General features: G+C 43.6%; 1 protein-coding gene across 1 annotated transcript in view; it reads right to left on the bottom strand.

The window, feature by feature from the left end:
• Nucleotides 1-5,064: 5,064 nt before the first annotated feature.
• Nucleotides 5,065-10,958, bottom strand: part of lmx1a (LIM homeobox transcription factor 1, alpha) — a gene marked incomplete at both ends in the record, with an annotated part of 20,219 nt that continues 14,325 nt past the window's right edge. Inside the window, 3 exons of the mRNA XM_080730545.1 lie at nucleotides 5,065-5,210; nucleotides 7,809-8,021; nucleotides 9,941-10,034. Of these exons, the coding sequence (XP_080586671.1) occupies nucleotides 5,065-5,210; nucleotides 7,809-8,021; nucleotides 9,941-10,034 (453 nt within the window). The remainder of the gene's footprint in view (nucleotides 5,211-7,808; nucleotides 8,022-9,940; nucleotides 10,035-10,958) is intronic.

The raw sequence follows: 10,958 nt of genomic DNA, 5'->3' as shown, positions 1-10,958 counted from the left end.
CATTTTTATGGCGTACAGCTCATGAATATCAAAAGTCCATATTTCAAAATATTACAATATTACACAAGACAAGACCACTCAAAACAAGGATTTATAACAGAGAAATGTCAACCTGCTGAAGTCAGAGTTGCTTGAAGTCCAGTGGGAAGTTTCCGCAGTCAGTTATGATTTGGTGTGCTAGGGCATCTGCAATGTTTTTTTGCACCATATAGGCCAGGGCTGGGCAACGTTGATGATGGAGAGGGCCACTATATTTTCACACTCACTCCAGAGGGCCAGAATACATATACAGGCAAAAATAGCCGATCTACAAGCTCAAAACGCGTCGCGCTGCACTGTCTCTGAGACGCGCTGTGGCGCGCTTTGAGCTTGTAGATCGGCTATTTTTTAATTGGAATCCTGAATTATTTTTAGCTTTTTTTTTCCTTTTTAAAAAAAAATTGGAATCCTGAAAAGTAAAAATGTTATTTAATTTCAAATGTATATGTTAAAAAATATATGTTCTTCTGTTAACTTTATGAACTTAAATACAAATGCACGACTAGTACTAGTCATTAAGCTACTAATATAGACTGAAGTAATTAAAGCAGGTCATGTTTGCATGTTTTGAATTATAACAGCTAACATCAATAATATATCAGTATTCCGTGTGGGCCGCATTAAGTGAAGGTGGGGGCCGCACGTGGCCCCCGGGCCGCCAGTTGCCCATGTATGATATAGGCCTATCTTTTTAGATTGATCTGTAGCCTATATCAACGTTTCCCCAAACATGCACATCAACGAGCCAAATCAGGATTTCTTCAGCAAAGCGTGTGCATTTTTTCCTGGGCACTGAAACAGCATGAAGCCAATTATAGCGGTTAAAAGACAGAGGGTTTGCAGGCCGCCGTTGGCACGGTGGGTGCAATAAATAACCGCACCGTTGACAGGAAAGTGTTTGGCTGCCGTCAGAATAATAATGAGGTTATTGCTACCCGCTGTGACCGTATGATCACAGTTTGATTATTTTTTCTCTCGTCCACCCAACGACGCTGGCACCTGCCCGTGCGTGCCAGCCATGGAGCTATGGTGCCAGCAGCGCACAGACTCGCACACGGGAAGGCGAATGGAGGGGGAATGACCCAGCGGGTGAACATCTTGGCTCGGTTCCCTGAAATGTACAGTACGTTTCTGGCTGCTCTACCTATCCCGAAATATACAAGGAACTGTTCCGTTAAATAAACAACAACGGACAACAGTTTACTCCAACGTTTGCTTACTCCTAGTCAGTATGCAGTCATGCAGGCAGGCACACACACACACACACACACACATAAAGATACAAACATAAAGATGGATAGAGACACAGATATACACAGATATTGGAAACACACAGCGCACACACTTCTTTGGCTCCGGGGCTGGCAGTGGCATACCACGGTGACAGACAGTTAGATTGTTCCTGACCATTGACTTGCGCTCTCTCTTGCTCTCCCAGGTCTGATTTCATAGTGGGAAACGTGAGACGCTTCCAGAGGAGGGTTCACGGCTGGGGCAAAAAGGAGCCACTCCATACAGTGGGGTCGCTTCATATCTCCGCGTCACCCCGGGCATTCTCCACCTGACACAGCTTTCAGCCCCTCCGTTTTCTGTTGTACCCCCCCCCCCCCCCAGCCCCACCGCACTCCATCCCCTCCCCAGGGGCGTCACACCAAATTCTGGGCCCTGGGTACAAGGATTCACTGCGGGCCCCCCATGAATGTTAACTATTGAAAAATAGCAGATCTACGAGTGCCGCGCTGCGAGCTTGTAGATCTGCTATTTTTGAAAAATCGTGAAAATGTGTGCTAAGAAACCTACGTTTCCATGTCAGTGATGCTCAAACTTTTTCATGTGAAGGACCCCCCCCCATCTCAAAATATTTAGTTCCAGGGACCCCCCAGAAGCAAAATTTGAATTACAAATGTTCACTTAAAAAATACATATATTCAAAGATTTGCGCACATTTTCACGACTTTTCAAAAATAGCAGATCTACAAGCTCGCGGCGCGGCACTCGGTGCCGCGCTGTGAGCTTGTATATCTGCTATTTTTCAATAGCCAAAGTTACTAGGGCCCCTCCACCTTGGGCCCTAGTAACTCAGTCCCACTTTCCTACCCCTTGTGACGCCCCTGCCCCTCCCTATACCCAGGATCAGTGCATTCCACCTGGGCACGGTGCCTGGGTGGTCCCCCCGAACGCCCCCTCCTCCGTTTGACTGGAGGAAGACGGTAGGAAAAGGCAGAAAAAAAATGCAGCGAGGGCCTTTGACCGCGGAGGGACACAATGTGAGCGTTGATGATGTCTGTGGGGCCGTGTGTGTGGATGTGATGCTTTACCTGCCGCTGACCCGTGCTGCTGTCATAGCCCGGCTTTTAACTGATGATCCACCTGACAGCCACTGGAAGATGCCTCGCTCGGCCCTCACCTAGATCCGACCGATAAGTGCTGCGGATAGACCTGACCCGGCTGTAACCCTCCACGTGAATCCCCCTATACCAGGGGTCTTCAACGTTTTGGGGCCAAGGACCCCTTAGTTGAGAGAGAGTTGAAGCAGGGACCCCCACAACTTTTTCATAGATTCCGTATAATTTTCGATTGTTTTGACAGCACAATCGTCATTTGGATTCATGTCAATTTGTGTTTTCAGATACGTATTTAACCACTTGAACCGTCAATACATCACTTGATATTTCACTCTGAACTTAGTCTGCTCTTTTTCCCCTCTACAACAAACATATTTGCCGATAATAGCCGATCTACAAGCTCACAACGCCTTGCAGCGCGAGGCGTTGTGAGCTTGTAGATCTGCTATTTTTGGCTAAAGTTCTCCGAATATGGACGCTATTGGATTCAAGTGGTAATGTAAAAGAAATCACACAAAGATTTGGAGGATCCCCCGTAGTAACTCTGAGGACTCCCTAGGGGTCCCGGAGCCCCTGTTGAAGACCCTTGCCCTATACCACTGTTCAGTGTTTCTCAAACTTTTATAGTGTACAAATGGCTCCATTTGGTTCCATTTGTACACTGTCAGAGTTACAGACTAGTATGGGTCAATTTAGCCCCTAAAGGAACCCACAGAGTCCCTGTATCGCCCACTATCGCTGTACTGTATTATGTCTCCCTCGTATCATTCATTCCCACAATGAGCTGTATGATCCATGGCCCATTTGGGTCCCAAATATATCACTTGTGGTTCTATTTATTTTGTAGAACACGCAAGCACAGCACTCCACACTTTATTCACCTTATGAAAGGCATTATTTATTTAGTGTTGATTCGTACAGGACAAACAGCATACACACACATCATGTCAATAAATACAAATACACAGATACAATATATATACGTATTTCTCTCACACTTTCAGACAGAGTGAGGGAGGGTCAAAGCCGTCATGCGCTCGCAACACATCTCGGAGACCAACACAATAGAATGTTAATTTAACTCTTAAGTGTGTAAAGATTTTACCAAATGGACTCCTCAAGAGTTCACTAAGGATTTTACTGTGCGTTTGGTAAAAGGGAACTGTGAAGCACTGTGGGGCAGTGTAGTACCGGTAATTGTCAGCAGTATCAGGGGGGTAGCATGCAGGATTTACCAACTGACCACCAGGCCTGGCACAATGTGGGTAATAATTGACCTATGATCAAATCAAACTGTGGTGTCTTTCTTTGCTTCCTAGATAGCCACGCATCGCACAGATATAAAAAGCTAGTTGCCTTGCACTCCAATGAACTGCATTTGCATAATGCAGTTCATTGGAGTGACGTGCAACAATTGTAGTCCGGACTTCCTGGAAAAAGCCAAGGGAACGCTGCCAGTAAAGTGACTACTGGCCAATCACAGCGCCTCTTTTCCGGGACTCATCCAAGGACTACAATTCAATTCAACAGAGCCAGTTCCGATGTTGCGCGGCTCAGCTGTTCTTACAGGCTGCATACGTAAATACCCGCCCCCACCTGCCTCTGATTGGCCTAGCAACTTCCGTATGTGTGACGCACATGGAAGCGATTCCCTTGGTCCCTCGATGCACATGCCCCAGAGCCCAAGGAGGCGTCTACCTTTCTATGTCTATGACGCATCACACCACAAGATTTTTAGTTATTTCTGGGTGGGCACAAAAACGAAATGGGTGGGCCTAGGCCTATCCAGCCTTGGCTACGCCCTTGAGCAGCATACATGAGAGGTTTCTGAGATCAAATCTGATGATGGGATTCACCAGTTTTGTGGACATTGAATTGTCTTGAAGAGCCATTGTAGGACGCAGTAGTGTAGTTGACTCTCTTACATTGGCCATAACATATTGGCCATTATCCTGATGAATACGTTGGGCTTATACTCTTGTGTAAACCCAATGTATTCATCAGGATAATTAGCACTAACCTACAGACAGGTATCATGTTTACAGACATCACTGGGCATACATGCAATGCAGGGAGCAAACTGTAGGGTTGAAACCGCGGTAATGGCGGCGCGTTCCACAGGGTGGCGCTCAGGAAAACGGTCTATAGAGCAGTGTTTCTCAACCTTTTTTCTGCATGGGCACACTTTTCATGTCCCAAGAATCCATGGGCACACCAACATAATAGGGGGGTGTAAATATCGTCACTCTCGGGAAGAAACCTTGTATCCCCAAGTTTCAAATGTGTACGTTTCTTCGCAAAGTAAAGCCCTGCTTCATCATACGAGGCTGTCGCACAACAGTAGTGAAAACAGCAGATCTACAAGCATCGTGCTTGTAAATCGGCTGTTTTCACTAGTTTTAATCATTTTTAAAATGATAAATACAATACTGGCTTTCAAGCAGTTTCAGGGGCACACCAAAGGTCCCCAGGCACAGTGGTTGAGAAACACTGCTATAGAGGATGGTCAGGTGACAATAGATTATCCATCTCCCCTCAGCAGTTACAGTACACTCACCTCCTCAACAATCAGTGCAGGATTCTCATGTGGGGGTTCATTCACAGTACATAGAGACGAGCGGGACAGGGAGGAGGAGGCCCCCCTGGCTGGGTAGGAGGTGAGGAACAGAAGGAGATGCTCTCAGGAGGTGAAGTAGGAGTCCTGCATGGAGTAGAGGCGGTCGATGGGGGTGAGCAGAGAGGAGGAGTCTCCCAGGGACAGGCAGTCGCTGTCGGCCAGGTGACACAGAGGGTCTCCGTCCATCTCACCATACAGGCCCTTAAAACCTTCACAAGCAGAGAGATGTACCATGTTTATATGTTTGTTTTAAACACATTAAAGGACAACTTTGTTTTTTTACAACAAGGGTTCATGTTTTAGATTGTAATTAGAGAAAAGAAAAAGTGAGTGTTAAAATGTTTTCATTTGCATCGTCGTTCTATTGTTTTATCGCGTTTACCGTGCTAAAATGTGGGGCATGCGTACGCATGGGGGCATGTGTACAAGTGGCTAAATATGTCCTTTTAGACATAATAAGCCAGCAGTTTCTCTATTGCTATTTACAGTAACACTTCTAACCCCCATAAGTCACATCCAACCATGAAAGGTTGCGTTGTATCTTGGGAATAGGCTTATTCTGTGTAAAATGACATATTTAGCATGCCCCCAACCACTGAAATAAGAATCTCTAAAACAATAGAAAGAAGTAAATGAAATGATTTTAACACTCATCTTTTATATTCTTTAATTACAATCTAAAATATGAACCCTTGTTGTAAAAAACGAAAGTTGTCCTTTAACCCATTTAGACCCGAGGCTGATTATATACCTTATTCAAAAGTCAAAATAAAATAAGAGAATGTTGATAGTTACTGCACATACAACAACTCAGGTGTTCCCAGCTTGAAAGCTATAATAACATACACTATTAGTGTTCCACGTCTAAATAGGTTAACCCTGATTTGCTTTTTACATTTTCACGAATAGCAAAAACATTGGGAGCTTGTATCTTGGCTATTTTCTCTATTTGTCGTATGACAACATAGATAGGGGTTAAATTAGCATAATGATACAATCCAGATGCAAAATCAAACAGCAGTGATACCAGGATGACTTAATTGCTTCCACATTGTTTACTTTGAGTTCTATTCTATTAATCTATTTATGCTAGGATTGCTTGCTTTCACTGTCATAAGGTGGTGATCAAGTTTTGTATTTTTACTTGAACAAGTTATGCACAGGACAGACATGACAACAGTCCTTGTGATAGAAGGGTATAAAATGGATAAACAGATGTATGGATGTGTTGTCTTCCATGTTCACGCCAACTGACTTTTGCTGACCTTGCTTACGAACATTCAGGGCCAATGTTCTATTCAAATGTATTGTGCAATAGACAGGTGTGGTTGGGTTTTGAGATCGTGGGAAAGCGAAAGCATGTTGCAAAATGTCAGTATTAGCCATAAATCTTGTGAGAAATGAGGTACAGAAACTCAAGGAGCTTGGAAAACGAGGAACTGTGTAAAAAAATGTGAAACTTAAAAGATATTTCAGCCTTTGTTGCCTCTACAGAAGTGTGGACAATCTGGACATACTATGAAAACCCAGAAGGAAATAAGGATTTAATTTTCCTCATTTCTAGGAATCCATTTTCCTAGCTACTAAGACTGCAGGTCAATGTGCCATATTTAAACTTGTAAATTTGGTCTCTTCAGACACGTTGAATAGTTTGTTCATGTCTTACAGTACTGGAGGTAAAATGTAACACTATACAGTTTCGGATATATTTATGAAAACGATGTAGGTGTCACTTTTGGGGGATTCAATAAGGTGGACAGACCAGGGGCCTACTGTATGGTTGCTTAATGATTGGCAAATGATTCATTAGCTTTATTAATTTGGCACAAAATAAGCTTCCCAATAGACACACTTACACATGCACGCACGCGTGTACACACACGCACACGTGTGTGCGCGCGCGCGCACACACACACACACACACACACACACACACACACACACACACACACACACACACACACACACACACTGTGAACTCTTTCCGGTGTCTCTCCAATCTAGCACATGAACGCAATGGAAATACTTCACCTATAATAATCTAAAAAACCCTAGGTCCATTTTGTGAGTTTGCTGCCCTCTACAGGTTCAAAACGATTGAAGGATAAACATACCAGGATGACCTTGCACTTGACAATACAATAACAACAACTGTCAATGCTGCCTTGCACATTGGCACCTGTAAATCTGACCAGCAACGGAGTGTACAAACAGAATACTGAAGACTTTTTTTTTTTTACCCCTCAATAGTTTTTCAGCCTTACAGAGCAGCAAACACACAAAGCAGGCCTCAGCATTCGTTCCCCTTCAAAGACAATAGTGAGGTCTGTACCATAGGCGCATGCGGGTTTCCCAACTGGTCTGAGCAGCGTGTATCTATTCTGCATCTAGCTTAGGGCAAGACCCAAATTTAAGTTTAGAGTGAACATTTTTAACTCAAATCTTTGCTTCTGGGGGTCCCTGAAACAAAATATTTTTAGATGGGGGTCCGCGGCCAAATACATATCATTTTGGGGGTCCTTGACATGACAAAGTTTGAGAACCACAGATATAGCAACTTTTTTTTTTTTTTTTCAGAAAACAATTGAAAACATTTGTAAAATCAGCCTATAGATATCAGTGGTTAAGGACCCCCAAAATTATATGTATTAGGCCACGGACACCCATCTCAAAATATTTTGTTCCATGGACGCCCGGAGGCAAATATTTGTGTTAAAACGTACACTGAATTTTGGTTCTTGCCCTAAGCTAGACGCAGAATAGGACACACGCTGCTCAGACCCGTTGGCAAAGGAAAGGTCACGTACCATAGGGGTGCATGTGGTCTCCAGGCATCTGAGGGGGCGTCAGACCCTGTCTGAAGGGGTCCATATCGTAGTCCTGCTGTGCCAGGGTGCTGACCCCCAGTTGCTGCTGCTGCTGCTGCTGTTGGTGTTGTTGGTGGTGGTGGTGGTGTTGGAGACTGGGGTATGAGGTGCCAAGGGGCTCCAGGTCGGAGGTCAAACCGCCACAGGGGGGTGCTGTGGAGTGTGGGGAACCACAGTGTCAGCGGTTCATGTCACATGGGCTGGCTGACGGCTACGTGTAACGTGTTTGAATGGTCTACCCTACACAACCTGCAACTTGCAGAAGGCTATTCACATAAAAAAAAAAAAGGCTAAGGAGTAGTTCACGTTCACCCCCCAAAAATACATAAAGGGGAAGACCACCCATTTTCAATATTGAACTGTGTCATTAATATACCTTAGAGGAGTTGTGTGGAAATAGAAAAAAAAGTTCCCTCTCTTCTGTGTTGCCTAGAACTGGAGGAATGATTTTGGGGTTTGTATTGTAAAGTACAACTTGATGACATCACACATTGTACTTTACAATACAACCCCCCAAATCAATCCTCCGGTTCTAGGCAACACAGAAGGGGGGGAACTTTTTTTCTATTTCCACACAACTTCTCTAAGGTATATTAATGACTTATTTCAATATTTCTATCAATTATACACTCCATGAAGCCTTGAATTAATGGAGATTTATTAGTTTTTGTCGCATTCCTAAGACAATAATTCAATGACCAGGTCATCGGTCAGTAGGAGACTCTGCCGTCTTAGGAAAAAAAGAAAGAAAGAAAGAAAGAAAGAAAGAAAGAAAGAAAAAAAAAACGCAAGCTAGAAGGTCCTGGGTTTGATTCCCATTGGGGACGGTGCATGTGGGCACTGGGAGCGTGTTCTCTCCTCCGCGTCATCAGTGCCCATACCCTAGGTGGGGTTGGCAAAAGGGCCTTTCTGTGTGGAGTTTACATGTTCTCCCCGTGTCTCCTAGGGTATATACCTCACAAAAACATGCAGTAATCCTGGTCTCTGTACTGCCTACCCCTGGCCAGCTTGATGGAGGGGAAATGAACTGGTTGGAATAATGTGTTTCTTCCATGCGCTATGTCAAACCAGGGAAACTCTCCCTTGTCAGGTGAAAAGAAGCAACTTGGACTCCTCATCAAGGAAGCATGAGGTCATTATGTTGTCTCCCCAGGTTGGCAGAGGGAGTGTAGCACCCAGGATTACATTAGACAATTGACACCAGGTGAAAAAGGGGTTACAAAATCGTGAAAAAAAAGAAAAAGAAAAGGAATGCGACAAAAACAAAGAAATCTCCATGAATTCAAGGCTTCATTGGGGTGTGTAATTGATAGAAAAATAAGCAATCTTTTGGGCGAACAACTGCTTTAGGTGTTTTAATAGTGTTTCAGAAGCGTGTGTTTGGAAGGCCCAGTACAGTACCTGTGTGATGTGATGGGTGGTGGTGTGTTTGGAACAGGGGGCCAGTTGTCTGGATTTAAAACGAAGCAAACACGGAACTGAAAGTTCCTATGATTGGCCGCTAGTTGCGCTGCACTGGTACCAGAAGCAATATGTTCTCCATAGGATTCCATTAATTTCCCCCGAACTTTTACATTTGATTTTCTTACCTTAATTGTACCTTAATAAACATTGTCATAAATACTTTATGGTTCCTGTCGCTAGTTTAAAGCCTTGTTTCAATCACCATGTATGCGTTTTGTGACAATATGGTTCAATGTATGTTATAATTGATGTTAAAGCAGGGTATGCTGTAAGGGGGGCTTATGATCATAGGCTTGTGATGATTCTTCTTTGTGTGCTTTATTTTCGGCAAGCTCAACACCACATTCTCCCAAGTATCCCTGCAGTTGCACGTGACCGCTGGCAGCCAATAGCATTCGAGATTGTACCATTTCTATGGCTTCTCACTGTCCATATTTTTTACAGTCTATGGTTTGGGAGGCCCAGTCAGTACCTGTGTGATGTGATGGGTGGTCATGAGTTTGTACCTGTGTGATGTGATGGGTGCTCATGTGTTTGTACCTGTGTGATGTGATGGGTGCTCATGTGTTTGTACCTGTGTGATGTGATGGGTGCTCATGTGTTTGTACCTGTGTGATGTGATGGGTGCTCATGCTGCTCATGAGGCTGTCTCTGCTCCTGCTGCTGCTGCTGCTGCTGTTGTCTCCTGGCAAGTTTCTTCATCTGGAAACAAAGGTCATTGCAGTCAATTAGCTGCACAGCGCTTCTGAGGCACACTGGTGTGTCCTGAGACATGTCCAGGTGTGCCATGGCCATGGGATTGTGTGATGACAACCATCACCCATTGCAATATATGGTCACTGTCGGGCAGAAACATTGTATCTCCAAGTTTCAAATGTGTATGTTTTTTTTTTTCGTAAAGTAAAGCCCTGCTTCATCATACAAGACTGACGCACAACATTTTTTAAATGATGAATGCAAAACTAACAGTTTTGGACATACTGTACAAGGTTTCCACCCAACAACAACAATATGAGAGGCAATGTCATTATAGAGGGTATGGGTGTGACATCATCATCATACCCGGAAGTTATACGAGTGGCAAAAAAATACGTTCTGGCCTTGACAGCCCACACATCCAAACATAAAAGTCCTATCTGATTGCATTAAACTACGTTAAACGACGTTAAACTCACTTTGCCACTCGATTTGCCACTCGATTTGCCATTCACTTTATGCATGTGCATACCCTCTATTGGCAAAAGTTTTACATTAGACTGACTGACTGACTGACTAGTGATTGATTGATTGATTGATTGATTGATTGATTGATTGATTGATTGATTGATTGATTGATTGATTGATTGATTGGTTGATTGATTGATTGATTTACTTTTTTAAATATTTTTGTATATTCTATTTTTGATTGATTGAATACTTTATTAACAGTTTGCAAAAAAAGGCACAGCGGCACAGATGTATACAGGAGAATGCTGAAAGGATAACCCAATAAGCCCAGGGCTTATTACCTCTGAGAAGTAAAACTCAGCAGTAGGCTTTCATAAAGACAACTAGATATTACGGTAGGTAGCTAGCTCAGTATTATTATAATTTTATCAAAAATATATTTTATGGAGCTGTTTGGCA

Source organism: Nannobrachium achirus (genome assembly GCF_963921795.1).
Source record: "Nannobrachium achirus genome assembly, chromosome: 1".
NCBI lineage: Eukaryota > Metazoa > Chordata > Actinopteri > Myctophiformes > Myctophidae > Nannobrachium > Nannobrachium achirus.
The sequence above is the reverse complement of the archived record's forward strand: the minus strand, read 5'-3'. Positions and strand labels throughout refer to the sequence as shown.